The sequence below is a fragment of the Trichosurus vulpecula genome, chromosome 8, assembly GCF_011100635.1.
Source record: "Trichosurus vulpecula isolate mTriVul1 chromosome 8, mTriVul1.pri, whole genome shotgun sequence".
NCBI classification, from domain to species: Eukaryota; Metazoa; Chordata; class Mammalia; order Diprotodontia; family Phalangeridae; genus Trichosurus; species Trichosurus vulpecula.
In genome coordinates, this window is record NC_050580.1 from 54,347,364 (window position 1) to 54,370,470 (window position 23,107).

Below are 23,107 nucleotides of genomic sequence, written 5' to 3' on the forward strand. Positions count from 1 at the left end.
AGACTCCATCAATTCTTTGTCTGGAGGTGGATAGCATTGTTCATCAAGAATCCTTCAGGATTGTCTTGAATCATTGTACTGCTGAGAATAGCTAAGTCATTCATAGTTGATCATTGTACAATATTGCTGTTACTGTACAATGCTCTCCTGGTTCTGCTCACTTCACTTTGCATCAGTTCATATAAGTCTTTCCAGGTTTTTCTGAAATCAGCCTGCTCACTGTTTTTATAGCACAGCAATATTCCATTACAATCATATACCACAACTTGTTTAACCATTCCCCAATTGATGAATATCCCCTCAATTTCCAAGTCTTTGCCACTATAAAAAGAGCTGCTATATTTCTAAATACTAGTTTTTTTTAAAAGTGGTAAACTTCTAAACAAAAGCAGTCTGAACAAAGTCAGTTATGAAAAGGATGTTTACAAATACTAAGGAAAAAATCACACATTTAGTTTTGGAAATTAGTTTATTCGCAAATGAGCTAAAGAGTTACATCATTATACAACTCTAGAAGCATTCCTCATGTGTTAAGAGACCTTGTTAAAAATGAGTAGTTGGACTTTGGGGTAAAGAGGAAGGAGTGAGAAAAAGGATATTATGGGAAAACTTTGGAGAAGGCCTTGAACATTCACCTCAAACATACCCCCTAGACTTCTGAGTTCCCCTGTGACAAAAAATAAAAGGAAAGGGACTTGGAGTGAGGGAACGGATGAAAGAAAAACAAATTAACAGCCAGTACACCTGCATAAGGAGGGAAGATTGGGGTGGGACAAAGCCAGAGCTGTGAGCATTTCTCCCTCTGCTGGTCTCTGGCAAGAAGTGTGCAGGTTCTAGCACTGACATTCTCCCAGGGAACTTTGCACAGTCCTGCTGATATCACCAATGTTTTCACTGCTGCTTCCCAGAGAGATAAATAAAAGCCACCAGACTGACTGCAGTTCCATTAGATACAAAGGGTTGGGTAAAATGAAGATCTGAAAAAGAAATGTAAAGGTATCAAACTTGCAGAAGGAAAAACCCTCCAGCATCATGGAGAACAAGAACAAACTTTTAAAATTCCTTCATCTCAAAATATTTGGTTCAGTAAGTGTAAAAAAGTTATATATTAAGATCTAAAGTGGTCTTAATAAAAGCAAGTGAGACACCTAGAAGGGAAAGGATTTCAAAAGGGTGCAATCATTTACTGAAGACTGTGAATTTTTAATATTTCCAAAGCACTTGCACTAATACTGGGGAAAATCCAATAAATAAAAGCAAAATCAGTCAAGTTAAATGAAAATGGGGACTGAAGGAGGGATTCATAATTTAGGATTAGGGAACCCAAGAAATAAAGGTCCATAATACATGCTGAAGAATTTTATTATTTAATCCATCATTAACATATGTGTCATTCTGAAGGGCCCCAGAAATTCATTTGTAGAGATGGACTTTGGAAAAGAAAGTGGATCTTGCTGGCAACTGAGAAGTTTAAGGGCCCTATGTCCAATCTTTGCTTCACCTGAGACAAGGCCTAATGGCCTATCTTGGCAGTCAAGTTGGTAAGTTCTGGATTTACTTGACAGGCCATGCTAAATTTACTTTCCATGGACCTATCCTAATAAGTTATTGTTTCACATTTCCCTGGACTCTACATCCTCCTTGCCAAGTAGAACAAGGACAATTCCTTGGACACTTGCATCATGAAAATATTCAACATGTAAACATGTAAAAGAAAGAAATACAGTACCTTAGGAGAGGTCAACTTGACCAGAGGAAGCATAGTATCCAGAGCTGTCCGTGGAGAACCTCTGAGAGATATGAATTGAATTGAGGCACAGATCACCAAAGCTGAAGTTTTCAAAAAGCTGAAAAAAGAATCAGAATCCAGAATGAGCTCTCTTAGGAGACCCAAAGCAATTTCTAGGTGAAAAGACAACACTTGAATGTCCACAGTGACAAAACACCAAACTACAACAACCCCCAACAAGTTTCACAAAGAGCTCACCTCTCATATCACAAGCCCAAGCAAAACTCCCTTCTACAATCTACCCTCCCAAAGCAGTCACTCCTTCCTTCCTTGGAGATCTCAAGTGACGGGCTGGAGGCACTCAACCTCCAGAGGCCATCCATTCTGCTTTGCAGCTCTTAAGGAAATGGGTCTGTCCATCAAGTCAAAGTATGACACAACAACTTCTATCCACTATGAGGTCAAGCAGAACTCTGATCCCGCTTCTACCAGAAAGCCCTCTGACTGCCTAAATACAGCTGTCATGCCCCCAATTCTTTCAACTAACACTCATGACATGACACAAAGGCTCATCCATCATTCTGATCATCCTTCGATTTATCAATGTCCTTCCTAAAATGAAGTGTCCAGAACAGACTGCAATGCTCTCAATGTAGTCTGATTAAGGCAGACTACAGTGGAACTATCACTTCCACAGTTCTAGACATTATGTCTTTCTTAATACAGCTTGACAGTATTATCTTTGTTGGCTATCATATCACACTTCTGACTTCTATTGAGTCCACTTGCTTGTTTCAACTTCATGCTTTCTTCTTGTCAGCATATATGAAAGCCTAACACTTTTTAAAAAATGTATAAACAAAAAACACTAGGTAAAGATGGTTGGAAAATTCAGTTTTATTTTCAGCTACAAAGCAGATATAGTCATGAGGACTTCTAACATAGTTACCACTAGTGGGTAGGGTGAAAGGAGGGTTAAAGATCCTTAGCACTAATTTAGAAGGACTGAAAGAATCAGTCTCTATGCTTTTGTAATCACTACATACGAAGACCTAGGTCTTCCTGACACTAAGACCAGTTCTGTAACCACTATAAAGCCTTTTCTAGTCTCAATTCAGTCATGCTTGATCTGTGACCTTGGCCTAGTCTCTTAATGTCACAGAACCCTAGGCAATTTATCAAAGACTAAGTTTCAGGACAGTTGTTGATTTGTATTGCTAGTGGGAATTTTATCCACAGGAGTTCTCTCCACCTATGAAATCACAGGTTCAGATCAAATAAATCTACAAATACCTACTAAAATACCAGCTGGAAAGATAATTAAAATGGAGAATTTTACAAAACGCATATTGAGTCAACAACATTTATTGCATACTTTGAGCAGTACCCCATACCAGGTACAAAAGGAACAAAAGACAAATTGCCATCAAGGTACCCCAAAAACTTAGTGGAGAACATAAAGACATACGCACCCAAACAAAACAGCCAAAGAATGCCTTTTACAAGTACAGGTGCTAACCTTTTTCAATTGTCCTCGATTGGGCATGGATTCAAGTTAGTGTTTTTAGAGGTAAAAGGCTCTTTACTGCAATCTTCCTTTCCTCCATAAAAGCTTTCAAGTATGTGAAAAAGGGATGAGTCTGATCTAAGAAAGGACATGACCTTTTAACACATGTATAAGACAGACCTAAAAATTTTATCAGAATTCATCACAGGAAAGTTCAGCCACACCATTTTGGATAAGTAGAGTGTCAAGGAGTAAAGTACTCTTCCCATTCCTTTAAGATGCAGAAAACTGTTCTTTAGAACGACAACAAGGCCTTAGGAAAGTCATTTGATAAATACATTGCTTTTTCCAACCAAATTCCTAGGCTAATGTTGGAACAGCAATCCAGGTGGTGATGTCTATCCACCTTGGAGGAACTGTTACCTCTTCTCATTTGTTTGAGTCTCTACTGAATTTTAGATCTGTCTCTAAGACATGGGCTCCTGTCATCATCATGTTTTCTGTTCCTGCCACTGATGGCCAAGCAAAGCACCTGGGGTTCATTAAAGGCTGACTTTACAAAACCCAGGAAATATTGATCCTTCCATATATATGACATCAACTTAACCCCAAAGATCTATTTAGAGTCTGTAGTGCATTGTGTCTTTTTTCATAGAGAACTCCAGCTCTTGCCTGCATTGATTTACACAATTAACTTTTCTTGCTGTCTTTGGCAGCCTGTACAGATCACATCTACCCCCTTTGTGGAACAAATTCAGCTTGAAATGGCTGCATGCTAATCCTTTGCTGCCCTTTAATTTGATGTGAGAGCTGTGTTGGTGATAGATGACAAACTGAGCTCTGGACCTGAAGTCTTCCAATTATGTACAGAAGAAGCATAATCAAAAACAGTAAACAACTCACTTAACTTCAACAAGTCACTTTTTTAGAGCTGACAAGTCTTTTCCCTCTGCTTTGATTTTTCAAGTTATGGACATTCTGGAGCAAGTAAAAGTTATACTGGCTCTAGTACAAATTGCTTTATGCCTGAATAATTGTATCTCCAAAGGATATGAGGCTCTATGAAAATTTTGCTTTTTAAGTTTCAAAGTTAGTATTAACACCAAGGATGAAGCTAAACAGAATGTGATTTAAAAGAACTGCGGAAATTATGAAATCACATTTAAGCCTATTACAACTACCTACAGGATGCCCTAGGCTTTCAAGATCTTTGTCCATTTGAATCCTTTTCTACTTTTATCTCCACAGACAACAGTCTATTGACTACTTTCCACATTGTTTGACAAACCATTCAGTACTCCAATAGATCTCATCATCTTAGTCTGTAGACCAGCATTTATCTTAATTTATCTCTATTTTTACCTTCTCCTCCTTTAATAAGTAATTTCCTTTTCTCCCATTCTTTTGTTTGGGCTACAGATTACTTAGCGATAATTGTTCACGGTTATCTTGTAAATGGGCTTTCTGCACACTATGATGTCTCAATCATTCTTGGTAGGGTTAGTTAGTCTTTAAGGTTTTTTTTGTCCTTCCTTTTAACTCTTCTCTAAAAATTTCTTCCTTTTGTTTAAATTATGCTAGTGAGCACAAGTAGAATTAAGCATTGCAATTGTCAGTATTACAGTGCTTAGAGAAAGAGACAGACACTCCTCTACAATATTTAAGAGTTCAATTTATAGGGTATGAATCTCTCCTGGAAAATAATCGACGCTGGAGAGATGGGAAACATTATAGGTATAAAATCTTGTATACACTGTTGGATGAGGTCCATGTGTCTGTTGTTTTACTTACCTATTTTGTTTTCTTTGCTACAAAGGAAGGCTAATTGGAGTTAGAGGGATAGTTATCAATGCAACTTTGTTTCCATTCTTCCAGCCCTCTGCAATTTATGGCATTCTTAACTACTCCCTTCTCTTGAATACTCCCTCAGCTCTTGGTTTTTACAACTATCCCTTACACATTGCAATTTTTCTCATCATGGTTAAGACAGGTCGGCATAAGAAATTAAATGGGAATTTTGGGGGAGTATTGCGAAAGCAGCAGACAACACAAAAAAAGTTTGGAAACTCAGAAATGCACGAAGTATATGTAAATGTACTGTATAATATCAACCCAAATTTTACAATAAGATACTATAAACATGCCATAAAAGAAAAAGAAAAAAATCAGACTTCTTTAGTACAAAGGGAGAGCCAAAAAATTTTGTGATTTTCCAGATCTCAGGGGCACCATACTCTTAAACCCCATGATATGAAAAGGATAACTATACTGCTCTCATAGTCCTCTTCTTACCTATTTATCTACTCAGCAGTCATCCAAATTACACCTCTTAACCATGGATGTTGCTGGAAGGCTCTCTCCTGAACTATCTCTTCTCCTTTTACTATAGTCTCTCACTGATCTCATTAGCTCTGATGGGTTCAATTATCATCTCTATACATGTGATTCCCAGATCTAGATATCCAGCCCTAACCCATTTGCTAAGCTCTAGTTCCAAGTAACTAATGGCCTCCTCCTGGACATCTCCACTCTTTTTGATATTTCCCTACTTCTACTCAGTTCAAACACCATTCTTCTGTCACTCAAGTTCACAACTTAGAAGCCATTCTTGAGTCTTCATTCTCACTCCAAAATCGAATCAGCTGCCAAGTCTTATAAAATCCACCTCTATAACATCTCTAAAATCTATTGCCTTTTATCCACTCCCAAAAGCACCACCTGATTAAAACCCTTATCACCTTTGACAATAGCCAATTAACTGCTCTCCTAGCGTCCAGTGTGTGTGTCTTTGGCCTTTCTCAATCATTCATCATTCTCTCTCCAACCTATCTTTCAAAGCTGCAAAACTGAAATTCCCAAAGCACAAGTCAGACCATATCACTTCTGTGTGCTTAGTTCCCTGTTTTCCTCTAAGAATAAATAGAACCTCTTCAGCTTGGTAGTTCTCACTTCTCACAACCTTACTCCACCTTACCATTTCAGCTTTCATTCATATTACTCAAATTCAAGTACTCTACATTTGACCTAAATTGAACTACTTACTGTTTCCCAAACTGGAAATTCCACTTCCAGCCTGTGCCTTTCCCAGGCTATCCCTCTATGCCTGGAATATGCTGCCTCTTAAAATTTTCAGTTTCCTTGAAGGCTCAGCACATGCCAAGATAAGCACACCTATTTGTAAAACTGGAAAGCAATCTGGCAGAAATTAGGCTCAGACCAATATCTGACATCATATTATTAAAAAAATTACCTCTCACAGCTATGGGTAGATGTATTCTTAACCAAACTAGGTACAGAGACAATTACAAAATATAAAATGGGTTGATTACATGAAACTGAAAAGTTGATACACACAAAAAAATTAATACACCTAGAATAAGAAGGGAAGAAGTAAATGGGATCTTTGTATCAAATTTCCCTGATAAAAGTTTGGTATCCAATACATATAAATAATTTACACACACACACACACACACACACACACACACACACACACACACACGTGTGTATATGTGTATTACCAAAAGCCATTTTGTTCTTAGACTGACCAATAGATAAGTGGTCAAAGGATATGAAGAAACAATTTTCAAAAGAAGAATTACAAAGTATTAACAACCACATGAAAGAATGCACCAAATCACTAATAATAAGAAATATGCAAATCAAAGCAACTCTGAGATTTCACTTCACATCCCACAAACTGGCAAAGATGACAAAAGATGGGTCTAGTCAACAGTGGGTAAGTTGTGGGAAGATAGGCACGTTATCATGTTGCTGGTGGAGTTGTGAATCAGCACAACCATTTTGGAAAACAATTTGAAATTAAACAAATAAAGTGACTAATAAGTCCATGCCCTTTGACACAAGGATTCCATTACTAGGCTTACTCCCCAAGGAGGCCACTGATAAGAAGAAAGTCCCGATATACATCAACATATCTAAAGTAGCACTTTTTATGATATTGGAATTGGAATTAGAAACATAGATGCCCAGTGATTTTGGAATCGCTAGACAAACCGTGGTACATGAATGTAATGGAATATTATTGTGTTATAAGAATGCATATAGAACTGACAAAGAGTGAAATAACCACAACTAAGAAAACAATATGCACGATGACTACCACAATGTAAACAAAACCACAAAAAAGTGAATGTTGCAAAATTATAAAGCAAAAGCATGGCTTAAAAAAAATATTGAGAAGATACTCCCACTCTACCTCTTTGAAGAAGTGGGAGGTCCACAAGTGTTACATATTGGACACATTTCATGACTTTTTCAATGTATTGATCAGTTGTGTGGATTTTTTCTTTTTTTGGTCTTAAAATATTATTTGTTATATAGAAAGACTTTCTGGGAAGAATACTGGGAGAAACTATGATGATATATTCAACAAAAATTTATTTTTAAAAAGAAAGAAAAAAAGAAAGTATGAACCAGATTTTTTAACTGAGCAGTTAAGTACAGTTTGGACTTTGCACTGTAATAGGAAACCAGTGAAGATTTCTGGGAAGGGGAGTAGCATAATGAAATACTTTAAGAAGCTTAATATGGTGGTGATATGTAGGACATATTGGAAGGGTTGTAAGATGGAAGACAGAAAGGCTAATTATGAAACTAGTCTAGGTAGAAGATGATGAGGCCTGGAAAGGGATATATATTATGAAGGAAAATTTCAGGGAAGTTGGTGACTGACTAGATTTGGGGGAAAGGGAGATGTTAAAGAAAAATGAAGGATAACTCCAACGTTTCAAACATGGGAGAATGATGGCATCAATGGCAAAAATAAGGGAGTGCTTCAGGGGAACAGACTTAGGACAAAGATTTTTCAATTCAATCCAACAAGCACATACTAAATGTCTACTATGGGCCTTGTAATGTTAGATGCTAGAGATACAAAGATAAAAAAGAAAAGAAAAAGACAATCCTTGGCATTAAGAACCTTATACTCTGAGTAGATCACAAGAGATAAAATGAACTATTTCGATTATACAAAATTTAAAGCTTTTGCACAAATAAATCCTACATAGCTAAGATGAGAAGGCAAATAGTTAAGTGGGAGAAAAATTTTGTAACAAACTTCTATGATAAAGGTCTCATTTCCAAGACAAATAAGAACCTGATTCAAATTTGTAAGATAAAAGCCATTCACCAATTGGGAAGGGGAAGGGGAAAGCAAGGGAGGTGAGCAAGAGAAAAATAAATGTCAGATAACTGGAAAACAAATATATAATAAAGGAAAACAAGTATACAAATGAGAATATATAAAATTTATACAAAGTAAATACAAACTAATTTTGGGGTGGGTGAAAGACCACTAACAATTGAGGAAATAGAAAAAAGTATCCTATAAGAGGTGGTGACTAAATGATCTTTGAAGGAAATGAAGGATTCTCAAGAATTAGAGGTGGAGAAATAGTGCATTTCAGGGATAGGGAATAACTCACACAAAAGCATGAAGGTGAGAGAAGAAATGCTATGTACAGGGTATATCAAGTAGGCCAGAGTGGATAGGACAGAAAGTATGTAGAGAAAGTAATGTTGAGAATACTATGGAAAGATAAGTAGCAGAGAAACAAACTAAGGAGATATTCAAGGAAAAGAGATGATGAGGTCCTAAAGCATTGTGGTTGCTATGTGAGTAGAGAGAAGGGAATAGATTTCAGAGAAAAAACTTGGAAAATGGTTGTATGTAGGAAATGAGTGACTGGAAGGACAGTGGTATCCTTGACAAAAATAGGATGAGTTTGTGAAGGAAGATGATGAATTCTGTTTTGGACATAGTGAGCGTGAGATGCCAAAGCAAGTAGTTCTCCTGTTTTGCTCTTATATGCCAATATCCATGACCCAAGATGGTCTTAGTCTCTATTCCGCAAGCTAGGGAGGTTTCTTGTTTGCTTTAGAGAGTTATATAAGATATAGTAAAATGAAGCAAGAAGAGACTATAAGACTGGTCCCATGACTACTGTGTGCCACTGTGGAGGTTGACAAAACTATCAGATTAACCACCAAGTGGTATTTGGGAGACAGGCTGGCACAATGGAGACAGTGCTGAACCGGAGTCAGGAAGATAGAGGTTCATATCCTATCTCTGAAGATGATGAGCTATGTGATCATAGACAAGTCACTCAGCCTCTCTAAACCTCAGTTTTATGAAATGTAAAAGGGAAATACCATGACTGGTGGCAGCTACTTCATGGTATTGCTGTATTATAACGGTATTATCAAGTGAAATAATGTTATCATTATTATTAATGATGATGATAATAATAATTCTGACAATGCCTCATTTGAGGAAGTACCCATACAGCCTGGCTAACTTTCAATCTGGCCCAGCCTCTGATTCCTCACACTACTCCTCTGCCTCTGCCACAGGAGCTTTCTCATACTAGCAAAGTCTTCCAAAGCTCCTTCCTCGGCCTCTTTGTTTTAAAGCTTGCTCCTCTGCTTGCTTTCTAGCTTTAAGTACTGTGATCCCGTTAAAACGCAAGCTCCTTGAGAGCAAGTACTGTCCTTTTTACTTGTATTGGTATTCCTGGAGCTTAGCAGAGTACGTGATACATAGCAAGCGTTTAATAAATGACCTATGGAGATATAAAGCATTTTGATCCCCATCCAAAAACCTTAAGAGTGGCAATATTATTGTAATTATACAAGGAATCTTTCTCTCTTTAAATGACACTCTTCCTAGTCTCGTTGTTCACCAAGAAAATATACTAAATATCAATGAACAGTTTTAATAACAATTGCAACAATAATAATGTATATGCCAAGAAATAATTACATGGAAAATATTAAGCAGCTAAACCAAATATGAAGACTAAATGACATTTAAGTAAAATCATTCTATAGTCCATTTTATCTTTTGTGATCTACTCAGAGCATAAGGTTCTTAATGCCAAGGTCTGTCTAGTTTTTTGCCTTTCTATCTCTAGCATATAACATCTTGGTCACGAAACACCTTGGAGAAATAAATGGTGGTGTTTTATTATTTGATAGCTTCAATAAAAGGAGGCAGTGTTTCAGGAAAGCTCTCACAATATCTATCTCCAATAAGAGCATTACATTCATGATTAATGTTCAGATTGCTGCTATATAAGATTCTTAATGCAATGAAAATAAAAACAATAATAATAATAATAAACCACTCATATGAGATTCTTTGAAACATGGCCCAATTTAAGTTTCAATTCTCCTCCCTTTAAGTTACACTGACAGGTCCTAACATAACTACCAAAGTCTGAAATGAATGAATCAATCTATCAACAAGCATTTATTAAGCACTTACTATTTCTTGGCACTCTGCAAAGCACTGGGAATACAAATAATTTTACAAATGAAATAGGATTTCTCCTCAAGGAGCTTGCATTCTATTGGGAAGACAATGTGTATATAAATATATGTGCACATATATTTAAGTAGAAATTACATACAAAATAAATGCAAGGAAAAACTGGGAGAAGCATTAGCAACTAGGGAAATCTCAAAAGGTTTCATGGAGAAGGTGTCACTTGGAGATGGGAAATGGAGTGTGAGGAATAAGAAGAAACCTTGTCTGACTGGACTAAAGAGTATAGGAATGGGGGGGCAGAGCCAAGACAGCAGCTGGAAAGCAGGGACTAGCATGAGCTCCCCACCGAGTCCCTCCAAAAACCTAGAAAAAATGGCTCTGAACCAATTCTAGAACTGCAGAACCCACAAAATAGCAGAGGGAAGCAGGGCTCTAGTCCAGGACAGCCTGGATGGTCTCTGGGTGAGGTCTATCCTGCACGGAGCTGGAAGCAGAGCGGAGCAAAGCCCAGCATGGGTGGTGTGGACCAACCAGACCAGGAGCCTGGTGCAGCGTGCCCTACCACCTTGAATCAGTGAGCTGCAGCAGTTACCAGACTTCTCAACCCACAAACACCAAAGACAACAGAGAAGGTTAGTGGGAAAAGCTGCTGGGGACAGAGTGCAAAAAGGAGTTTGACGTTTGGCCACCACCCCCAGGGCAGTGGAGGTGGGGCAGCTACAGAACTACAGCTGCAGTTGCTTCCAGCCCCAGGCCCACCTGGTGGGAGGAATTAAGTGGTGGATCAGAGCAGGCGTGAAGAGCCTGCTGAAGATCTAAGTCCAGTCCGGATTGGGGGTTCTTGAGGAAGGAGGAATGCTGGTGTGGCAGAGCTGGCACATCTCCCCAAGCTTGGAACATAGTTCTCTTAACTCTACAAGCAGTCATACCCTGCTGAAGAACTCAAGGGTCAAGTTAGTTGGCTGGGAATATGGCCAGGCAGCAAAACGCACCCAGATTCAGTCTCAGACTTTGGAATCTTTCTTTGGTGACAAAGAAGACCACAACATACAGCTAGGAGAAGTCAACAAAGTCAAAGAGCTACAACAAAAGCCTCCAAGAAAAACATGAACTGGTCTCAGGCCATGGAAGAGCTCAAAAAGGATTTGGAAAAGCAAGTTAGAGAAGTAGAGGAAAAATTGGGAAGAGAAATGAGAAGGATGCGAGAAAACCATGAAAAACAAGTCAATGACTTGCTAAAGGAGACCCAAAAAAATACTAAAAAATACACTGAAGAAAACAACACCTTAAAAAATAGACTAACTCAAATGGCAAAAGAGCTCCAAAAAGGAGAAGAATGCCTTGAAAGGCAGAATTAGCCAAATGGAAAAGGAGGTCCAAAAGACCACTGAAGAAAATACTACCTTAAAAATTAGATTGGAGCAAGTGGAAGCTAGTGACTTGATGAGAAATCAAGATATTATAAAACAGAACCAAAGGAATGAAAAAATGGAAGACAATGTGAAATATCTCATTGGGAAAACCACTGACCTGGAAAATACATCCAGGGAAGAGAATTTTAAAATTATTGGACTACCTGAAAGCCATGATCTAAAAAAGAGCCTAGATATCATCCTTCAAGAAATTATCAAGGAAAACTTCCCTGATATTCTAGAACCAGAGGGTAAAATAGAAATTGAAAGAATCTACCGATTGCCTCTTGAAAAAGATGCCAAAAAGAAAACTCCTAGGAATATTGTCGCCAAATTCCAGAGCTCCCAGATCAAGGAGAAAATACTGCAAGCAGCCAGAAAGAAACAATTTGAGTACTGTGGAAATACAATCAGAATATCCCAAGATCTAGCAGCTTCTACATTAAGGGATCGAAAGCCTTGGAATACGATATTCTGGAGGTCAATGGAGCTAGGATTAAAACCAAAAATCACCTACCCAGCAAAACTGAGTATCATGCTCCAAGGCAAAATATGGACTTTCAGTAAAATAGACAACTTTCAAGCTTTCTCAGTGAAAAGACCAGAGCTGAATAGAAAATTTGACTTTCAAACACAAGAATCAAGAGAAGCATGAAAAGGTAATCAAGAAAAAGAACAAGAAAAAGAAATTGCAAAGGACTTACTAAAGTTGAACTGTTTTGTTTAGATTCCTACATGGAAAGATGATATGTATGGTTCATGAGACCTCAGTATTAGTGTAGCTGAAGGGAATATGCATATATATATATATATGTATATATGTATATATGTATGTATGTATATATATACATACACACACATATATATGTTTATGTATGTGTATATATATGTGAGTGTGTATATATGTATGTGTATAGAGAGAGAGAGAGCGGGCATGGGGTGAGTTGAAGATGAAGGGAAGATATCTAAAAGAAATAAAATCAAATTAAGGGATGAGAGAGGAATATATTGAGAGAGGGAGATAGGGAAGAGATAGAATGGGGTAAATTGTCTCGCATAAAAGTTGCAAGAAAAAGCAGTTCTGTAGGAAGAGAAGAGAAGGCAGGTGAGGGGGAATGAGTGAATCTTGCTCTCATCAGATTTGACCTGAGGAGGGAATACCATACATACTCAATGGGGTATCTTACCCCACAGGAAAGAAGGAGGAAGAAGATAAAAAAGGGGGGATGATAGAAGGGAGGGCAGATAGGGGTGGAGGTAATCAAAAACAAACACTTTCGAAAGGGGACAGGGTCAAGGGAGAAAATTCAATAAAGGGGGATAGGTTAGGAAGGAGCAAAATATAGTTAGTCTTTCACAACATGAGTATTGTGGAAGGGTTATACATAATGATACACATGTGGCCTATGTTGAATTGCTTGACTTCTTAGGGAGGGTGGGTGGGAAGGGAAGAGGGGAGAGAATTTGGAACTCAAAGTTTTAAAAAAAGACGTTCAAAAACAAAAAAAAAAGTTTTTGCATGCAACTAGAAAATAAGATACACAGGCAATGGGGCGTAGAAATTTATCTTGCCATACAAGAAAGGAAGGGAAAAGGGGATGGGAGGGGAGTGGGGTAACAGAAGGGAGGGCTGACTGGGGAACAGGGCAACCAGAATATACGCCATCTTGGAGTGGGGGGGGGGGTAGAAATGGGGAGAAAATTTGTAATTCAAACTCTTGTGAAAATCAATGCTGAAAACTAAATATATTAAATTTTTAAAAAAAGAGTATAGGAATGGGTAATGCATAATAAGGTTGGAAAGACTGGGACCAGGCTGTGAAAGGCAGAAAATCGAAACAGAGACTTATACCCCAAAGAAGCCATTAATAAGAAAACAAAAATCCCCATATACTCCAAAATATTTGTAGCCACACTTTTTATGATAGCTAAGAATTGAAAACAAAGGAGATACCCTTCAACTGGGGATGAGGTGCACGATGAATACAGAAACATGGAAATACCTATATGAAGTAAGCACAGCCAAGAAAACAATATAAACAGTGAGTACCACAATGTAAATGGGAGGAACTACACACCAAAAAAAAAGAAATGCAACAAAATTATAAAGATCAAGTGGAACTCAAATGAAGAAAGATGAGAAAACACCCCCAAAGTACCCCTTTGTGAAGGTGTTAAAAACTACATGTATCAATCAGTTGCACTGACTTTTTTTCTCTTTAAAAAAATACAATTGTCATGTAGGATGGCTCTCTGGGAGAAGGAAGTGGAGGGATACTGGGGGTGATGAAAGAAACAAAAAATATCAATAATTTTTTTTAAAAGAAGAAAATCAAAACACCAGGACTTATATTTGATGCTGAAAGCAATAGGGAGTCATGGGAGTTTAATGAATAGGAGAATGACATGGTCAAACCTGCACTTCAGAAAATCAAGTTGCTCTCTCCTCCTCAACTCCTGCCCTCATACCAGGGGGAAGGGAAGGGAAAGGAACAAAGGCTTATTAAGCACAAACTATGTGCTAGGCATTGTGCTAAATACTTTACTCATTTGATCTAGGGGCCTTCAACAGATACTGCTACTCCCTCAAATACCCTAACCTCATAGTCCCTCCATTTACTTATTTCATACAACCTATTCTTCCATCCTACCTTAGCCACAAAGATAAGCATACCTTTGATCACGCCAATACCCACAAATGTGCTACTTCCATGTTTGTGAACTCTGAAATTCCCTTATCTGATCACAATGTTGTCATTCCACCCCTCCCTCTGCCTTATAATCCCACGTCTTATTCACAGGGTAGTCAATCTGTGGCCTCAAGGCCAAATGTGACTCTCTAGGTCTTTAAGTGTGGCCCTTTGACTGAATCCAAACTTGACAGAAAAAATCCCCTTAATAAAAAGATTTGTCTTATAAAACTTGGACTTAGTCAAAAGGCTACACCCAAGATCTAGAAGGCCACGTGTGGCCTCAAGGCCACAGGTTCCTCACCCCTGATCTATACCCTGACATCCAATCCCTCAATCCTTCAGTTCTTTCTCAAATCATGATCCAAGCACTAACTAAACTTCTCCCTTCCCCATCTTGACTCTTTGATGAACCAGTTCAACTCTCCTGTTGCATCTCTTACCCCCTACATAATGGTATTACCATACTTTCCCTGCAAAATGTGAGCCTTGGATCACTGTTGTCATCTGCTGCTTTCACTCCTATATACATATTGAATGATGCTGGAGGAAATCATTAAACCTACTAAATAGGTACCTGAAAGTTATGTTACATAACCTTAACCAGGCCCTCACTGTTGTGAGGCAATCCTTTTATACATCTCCCTAATTAACTTACCACCTCACTCACCACAACAGCTTTTCCAAACTTTTTCATCCCTCTTCAAGCCTTCCATAGCAACTCCTCCCCTAACTCTCTCTGCTGAGAACTTTGCCTCATATTCCCCATGTTCCTCATCTCATATGCTTATGTCTTCTGCAAATATCTCCACCTTCACCCCAGTTTCACATATAGAGGTGGCTTTTCTCCTTGCCAAGGTAAACCCTTCTACGTGCGCAAGTGATCCCATTTCATCCTATTTTCTCCAATAGATTGCTTGTACTCTCTCACTAATTTTCAATCTCTGTTGGCTGCTTCCTTACTCCTTATAAACATGTCTATGACTCATTCATGCTCAAAAAATTCTCACTCAATCCATCCATCCCCATTAGGCTATCATCCTATACCTCTCCTGCCTTCTGTGACTCTCTTTGAGAGGACCATCTACAATAAGAACCTCCACTTCCTTTCTTCTTAATTCTGTAGTCTGGCTTCCTACTTCATTTCATTGAAGCCGCTCTCTCCAAAGCTATTAATGTTCTCTTAATTGCCAAATCTAATGAACTTTCCTCAATCCTCATATATCTTGACCTCTCTGCAGCCTCTGACACTATTGATCAATTGCTTCTCCTCGATACTCTCTTCTCTCCAGGTTTTGATGACACTGTTCTCTCCTGACTCTCCTACCTGGCTGCCTGCTCATTCTCAATCTCCTTTATGGGATATTCATCTACTACATACCTATGAACAGTGGATGTCCCATTAGGGCTCTCTCTTAGACTAGTTTCCCTTCTCCTTCTATACTATTTCACTTGGTGACATCGGTTCCCATGGATTCAGTTATCATCACTATGCAAACGTCTCTTAAATCTATTTATCCAGTGCTAATTTCTCTCCTGACCTCCGGACTCATATCTTCAACTGCCTACTGGACATCTTAAACTGGGATGTGCTATAGACATCTTAAACTCAAGATGTCTAAAACTAAACTCATTATCTTTCCTCCAAAACCTCCCCTCAAACTTACCCATTACTTTTGAGGATACCACTCTCTTCTCAGAGGTCACCCAGGCTCACAACCTAGGTATCATTCCAGATTCCTCACTCTCTCTCATCCTGCCCCGCCCCCCCCCCCGCCCCACCCCAATCCAATCTGTTGCAAAAGCCTGCCAATGTTACCTTCATAAGATCTCTCACTTATGACCCCTTCACTCTTCTGACACTGCAACCACCCTGGTGCGTGTCCTTATCTCCTCATATCTCAATGGTTAAAAAGATATCAGCTACTTTTTATTTATTTTTAGTTTGATTATAGGATTAGATGCCCTTCCTTAGGAAGAGCTAGCCCAAACTAAGCTAGACTAACATAGTCTCTTAAGTCTAGGTTACCTATACATTTAGTGACTAGATAGAGAACACTTTATCATTTAATAGTAGATAATTTAGAAGAATAAAATTATCACAAGATTATTAGGCTTTTCAAAAGGCAAAATCTCCCTTTCTAGAAGAAAGCAAGATTGACCAGAGGCTAAGTTCCCCTTTCTGGCAGATGGAGAAAGGTTAACCAGAGGCTAAGTTAAGCCCCTTTTTTTTCTTAAGCTAGCATCTAAGCTGAATAATGGACTATTCTAAGGAAGATGGGGGTGACTGCTAACCACTGACCACAAGTTCCTCTTTCCTAGTATACTTTCTGGCTACAAAAGGTGCCACCTGGAGGAAAGGACATCTGGTATAGGATTAAGAAAGTCTGGGAGAAACTAGTCAGGTGACCTGCCTTGTCCAATAGAATTATGTTCAAAACAAGTTTTATAATTTCTCCAATTCTTCTTTTTTGTTATAAAAACCATCTCTGTAAATCACTCTTTGTCTCTGACAGCTGGGGAGTCAGGTGACCTGGTTTGATATGCAAATGCTAGCTTTGCAAATTAAATCATAGATGGCTCAGTAACTTTGTCCTCAGTTTCCTTTTTATTTCAGATAATCAATTGTAGCAATGGACTACCACAGTAGCCTACCACAAATCTCTCCCCATTCCAGTCCATCTTCCACTCAGCTACCAAAGTGACTTTCCTAAAGTCTAAGTCTGATCATGTTACCCATCCCTATCCCCATACTCAATAAACTGCAGTGGCTCCCTGACACCTTTAGGATCATAGATAAAATCCAGTTTAGCATTCAAAGCCCTTCCTAGCCCATTCCCACCCCACCTTTTCCAGTCTTCTTACACCTTTCACCTCTCCATATACTCTTCTATTCATTGACACTATCCTCCCTGTTGTCATTGGAACAAGACACTTCATCTCCCAACTTCAAGCTTTTTCATAAGAGTTTCACATGGAATTCTTTCCTTCCTCATCTCTATCTCCTGGCTTCCCTCAAGTCCCAGCTAAAGTCTCACCTTCTACAGTAGTCCCTTCTCCATCCCATTCCCCTTAACACTAGTACCTTCCATGTTGATTAACTCCAATTAATCTCATCTGTCTTGTTTGTACATAGTTATTTACATGTTGTCTCCCTCATTATATCATGAGCTCCTTAATAGCAGAAATTGTCCTTTACCTTTCTTTGTATCCCCAGTGCTTAACATAGCACCTGGTACATAGCAGGTACCTAATAAATATTTACTGACTGACTGTAACTTTAGCACCTGTGTGAAGCACAGTCTGGAATGGGGAGTGATTTGAGGCAGACCCTGATGAGTTATTGCAACAGTTCAGACAAGATGTGATGAAGGCCTAGACCAAAGGACAGGGTGATGATATGAAGAGAGAGAATAATATGGAAATGAGAGATATTGTGGAGGTAGAAACAGCAAGATTTGACAAGTGAATGGAAGTGTAAGGTAAAAGAGAATGTGCAGTCAAGGATAATGCCAAGGAATTGGAAGAACAGTGATATCCTCAACAGAAATAAAGAAGATTAAAAGAGGGTAGATATTGAGAAAAAGATGATGAATTTTGTTTAGATATATTGAGACTGAGATACTATGGGACATGCAGTTTGAAATATACAACAGCCAACTGGAGATGCAGGACTAGAGCTCAAGGGAGAATCCATACATAGATTTAGAAGTCATCTGCATAAAAATGTCATTTAACCCATGACAGCTGATACATTTACCAAATGAGAAAATATAGAGAAAAAAAAAGAGGAGAGCCCAGGCCAGAGCCTTGGAGTATAACTGATCTCATATTGCTTGCCTTCTCAATGGGTGGAGGAGGGGCTGCAGGAAGAGAATTTGGAACTCAAAAAAAATTTTAAATGAATGTTAAAAAATAAGTAATTTTTAAAAAGATATTTTTCCTAAAGTATAGGCATAACCATGTCGCCCTCTCCTACTCAATAAACTCCAGTGGTTCCCTGTTACCTCTAAAGTCAAACAAAACTCTTTTGCTTGGCAAAACTATACAAAACCTGGCCCCTTCTATCTTTACAATCTCTTTTCACACTACTCCCTCCCATATATTCTAGGGTCCAGGTATATTGGCCTAATTGCTGTTTCATCTCCCAACTCTGTACATGTGGACTGACAGTCCCCAGTACCTGGAATGTTCATTTCTTCCTCACTTCCATCACTTAGAATCCATGGATAGCTTCAAGACTCAAGTTCTAAAACCACTTTCTCCAAGAGGCTATTCCCATTCTTCTTGGTCAAAGTTTACCTTGTATATACTTTGTATGCATCTTGTATACACCAACATACGTTTTATGTTGTCTCCCTATTATAAAGTAAGCTCCTTGATGGAAGGGACTGCTTGTGCTCTTTCCTTGTATCTCTAGTGCTTAGCATAATGCCTGGCACACTGTAAGGACTTAACACTTGTTGACTAAATAAAGAGGTACACAATATTTGGCAAATATTTGATATGGGAAATAAAAAAGTCAAGACTCAAGACTTACAACCTTCACAATATCCTTAGTAAATTATCAGCCCTGAAAAGGAAGAATTTCACTTGAATGAAAATTGATGCTATCCTTTACCAAATAGAGAAAGCTTAGTGGATAAGAACACTGGACCTGGAGTCAGGAAGACCTGAGTTCAAATCCAGTCTCAATTACTTACCAGTTTTATGACCCCTATGCTAGTCACTTAAACTGTCTCAGTTTATTCATCTGTAAAATGAGGGTGATAACAGCATCTACCTCCCAGGGTTGTTGTGAGGACAAAAATAAGATGATATTGGTAAAGCATTTTGTAAATCTTAAAGCATTATATAAATGCTAGGAGGAGGATAGAAAGAGTTACTGAACCTGTGATTTCATTGATATAAAGAACTCCTAGATGAAGAAATTTCTCCTGCCAATGCCAGCCAGCACCTTCTCTGTAAATTATACAATTACAGTGCAGTCTAGACAGCCTACAAGTTAAACGACTCACCTGGGGTCACAAGACCAGTTAGAGGCAGAAGGTGAACACAAGGCTTCTTGGTTCTGTGGCTAGCTCTCCAATGCACTATGCCTGCCTCACACCCTTTACTGAATAGTTATTATTTAATAATTAAATAATTGTAATTTTATTAATACATTAAAATTTTTTACTTAAATTATTTTTGTTTTATTAAATAATAATTGTTTAAATGATAAAATTTAATATCTAAAGAACTTTAATTTTTCCTATTACTGAAAAGGGGGAAAAAGTAAATAAACCATCAAGACAACACAGGTTTTGGTTAAGGTGAAAGTTTCCCTGGACAGAGGAAAACAATGTTCTGCATATGCTCTGCACCCTTCTGCTCCCTGCGCTTGTCATTCTTTTTTTTAAATTTTTTTTTAAATAAGCAAGACCAAATGCTTATCATTTTTAGTTAGGGCATGTTGTTTCCTGAGGAAAATATTGCCAAAACAATTGATTTTTGGTAACGCATCTGTATGCTCTGAAAGCACACAACATGTGGCGAGATTAAGGGTCAACTGAGGCTATTTCTTTCTATCTTGTTTCAGATGTTCTACTCTGATTGACAGCTCTCCTCTCCCCAGGCAGATGTACTGAACTAGCCATTAAGGGCCACAAACAACTCAGACCTTGACTTGAATATAAAAGAAACTCCACAACTGTTAGAAAGGAGCTTCCAGGGGTCTAGGACCTCCTGCTATAAAAGCTTAAATAGTCAACAGTCAGCAGCATAATGCCACTCTGAAGACTTTATCTCCCAACCTTCAAACCCCAATGGTCCTACCTAGTTTTTCTGGGCTTATACTTTCCTCAATTGTGGGAGTAAACATGATAGAAATAGGTCTCACTCCAAAGACCTGTTCTAGCATGGAAACTTGCTACTTGGGCTGCATGATTTCAGTGAGTAAACAGCTTGCTGTCAAATATGACTTCAGTACAAGGAAATGCCCAGCTTTGAAGCCTAAAGTACTCAGAGAATGACAGAATAAGATGCCTGAAGCCATGCTGTAAACGCTCACAGAGCCATTATTTTCTCGCTCTTCTTCTGTTCATCTGAAAGTCATGTAGAAAAATAAGTCTTAAATCAGCCAGTACTATCCTCACTCCTCACTCCTGAACTCACTTACTCACAAAATGTACACAAGCATTTGATTAAACTGAGTATGTAAAAGGACACACTGTGAGCCTCTTCCCCCAAAAGTTGGTTCTTTTATTTTAGTATACATTTGGACTTTATGGAAACCGAATGCCAGAATAAAAAGCAAAACTACTCACATCGCTTCAATCCTGCCTCCATGCTTTTCTTCCACAAATCTCAAATTAATTGTCTTACCTACATCCAATTCCTACAACATCACGGTGAGGTAGGTCAATACAATTACTCCCAATTTATAGGAAATAAAATAATGATAATAACACTGCTTTGTTCTTAATAATATTTAAGCCAAATGTCCCCCTCCCTGGGATGTTACGGGGATTAATGAAATAACATCTGAAGAGTGCTTTGAGCTCTTCAGACAAGTATTCCAAGTACAAAGACTTGCTATGGATAAATAATACTTTTCATCCAAGAAGCTGAAAGTGCTTCACAAACCCCAGTTCGTTAACCCTCCAAAGAATTCCTACGGAATAAACAAGGGCTAGGTTTAAAAGATGAGAAACTAAGACAGAAATCAAGATGAAGTCAATGAGAATCAGGGCACAGATTTTAGGATTGTACAAACTTCTAAGTGATGCTACTTTCTGTGAGGTAGGCATAAATCTGTTTGGATTTTGTATACAGAATTCAAGAAATGTAAATTCTTATAAAATAACACCAAATAACATGTATTTTCCACACATACACTCTCACAATTGCAAAAGATAGAATTACAAAGCTATTCACCATTTTGTAGTTGTGATTGAGAATGAAATGCTATAGAAATCCCCAAACAAAAAATTCTTTGAACATTTTAAGTGAAAAATAAAGTATTGTTGCTTCTCAGATGCATTCTTTATGAAAGGAACCTCTAAGAGGAAGTGATGTATAAAACTACATACAGCACTTGCCAGAAGATGTGGTCAGTATATTCTAAAACAATAAATATATAGCAAAGTCCATTAACATCTTTGAGGTTCTGCACGTTAGACTGAGAATTTTACTTAATATCAGAATTTTAATTAACCTTTCTTTTCTTTCTTTTTTTTTTAAAGATGTTTAGGTACTCCAACCCTGAGTTTCTGCCCAAAGTGGGATATAACTCAGATTTTCATCTTTTTTCTGCATACATAATTTCCTTTAAAGACAACAAAGCTGATGCACAAAAGAGGCTGAAAAGCAAGTGGGAATCCAAATCAAAGTCAAATAAAGAAGTCAAATGGCTTTTTATGCATTTTTTAAAATCTTCATTTATATAGCATCTTACTGAAACCAGTACAAATTTTATCCCTATTACCTAGTCTGCTTATCCCAAAATGTCTACTGGACATCCAGTTTGAGATGTCTAAAGGGCAGCTGGAGATAAAGACTGGAAGCAGAGAGATTAGGGCAGGATGAGTAGATATGAGAACCATCAACATAGAGATAATCATTAAATCCATGGGAGCTGATGAGCTCTCCGTGTGAAGTAGTATAGCTGGAGAAGTGATGTCTAGTGTCTTCCCTCTAAGGTTACACACAATTTCTCCTGAATATACCTTGTTTTTACATAGTTGTTTGCATGTAGTAAATAGAAAGTAAGCTCTTTGAGAGCAGGGACTGTTTTTTTGCCCTTTTTTTGTATCCCCAGCACTTCCCACAGGGCCTAGCAGATAATGGTACTTAATAAATGCTAGCTGACTATCTGACTGACTGATTAGTGCACTGTTAGTGGAGCTGTGAATTGTCTGGCCATTCTTGAAAGCAATTTGGAACCTTTTCCAAAAAGTTAATAAACACTATATATCCTTTGACCCAGCAATACCACTAGGGCTATACTCCAAAGAGTTAAAGTCTCTGAGATCTGCAAGTAATGCTGAGAATTTTATTCAATATCAGAATTTTAATTAAGCTTTCCTTTCCTTTTTTTTTTTAAAGATGTTCAGGTACTCCACCCCTACTGAGTTTCTGCCCAAGGTGGGATACAACTCGGATTTTCATCTTTTTTTCTGCATACATAATTTCCTCTAAAGACAACAAATCTGATGCACAAAAGAGGCTGCAAAGCAAGTGGAAATCCAATCCATAAGGTCAAATAAAAAAGTCAAACAGATCCAAAGAGATCAAAGAAAGGAAAAAGGATCTATATGTACAAAAATATTTATAGCATTTTTTTCCAAAGTAGCCAAAAATTAGAAGCTAAGTATCTGCCTCCCTATTGGGAAATGTCTGAACAAATTATATACAGGAATGTTACAGGATATTATTATCATAAGAAATAATGAAATAGTTTCAGAAGAAACCGGCAAGACCTCTTGAACTGATTGA

At 38.0% G+C, this 23,107-nt stretch overlaps 1 protein-coding gene across 4 annotated transcripts in view; it reads right to left on the reverse strand.

The window, feature by feature from the left end:
- Positions 1-450: 450 nt before the first annotated feature.
- Positions 451-23,107, reverse strand: part of ASCC1 (activating signal cointegrator 1 complex subunit 1) — a 131,627-nt gene continuing 108,970 nt past the window's right edge. For all 4 annotated transcript variants that reach the window (XM_036734666.1, XM_036734665.1, XM_036734668.1 and 1 more), the window contains exons 10-11: positions 1,730-1,847; positions 451-977 (exon numbers count right to left, since the gene is read on the reverse strand). In XM_036734666.1, the coding sequence (XP_036590561.1) occupies positions 1,731-1,847 (117 nt within the window). In that variant the 3' untranslated portion in view covers positions 451-977; position 1,730. The remainder of the gene's footprint in view (positions 978-1,729; positions 1,848-23,107) is intronic.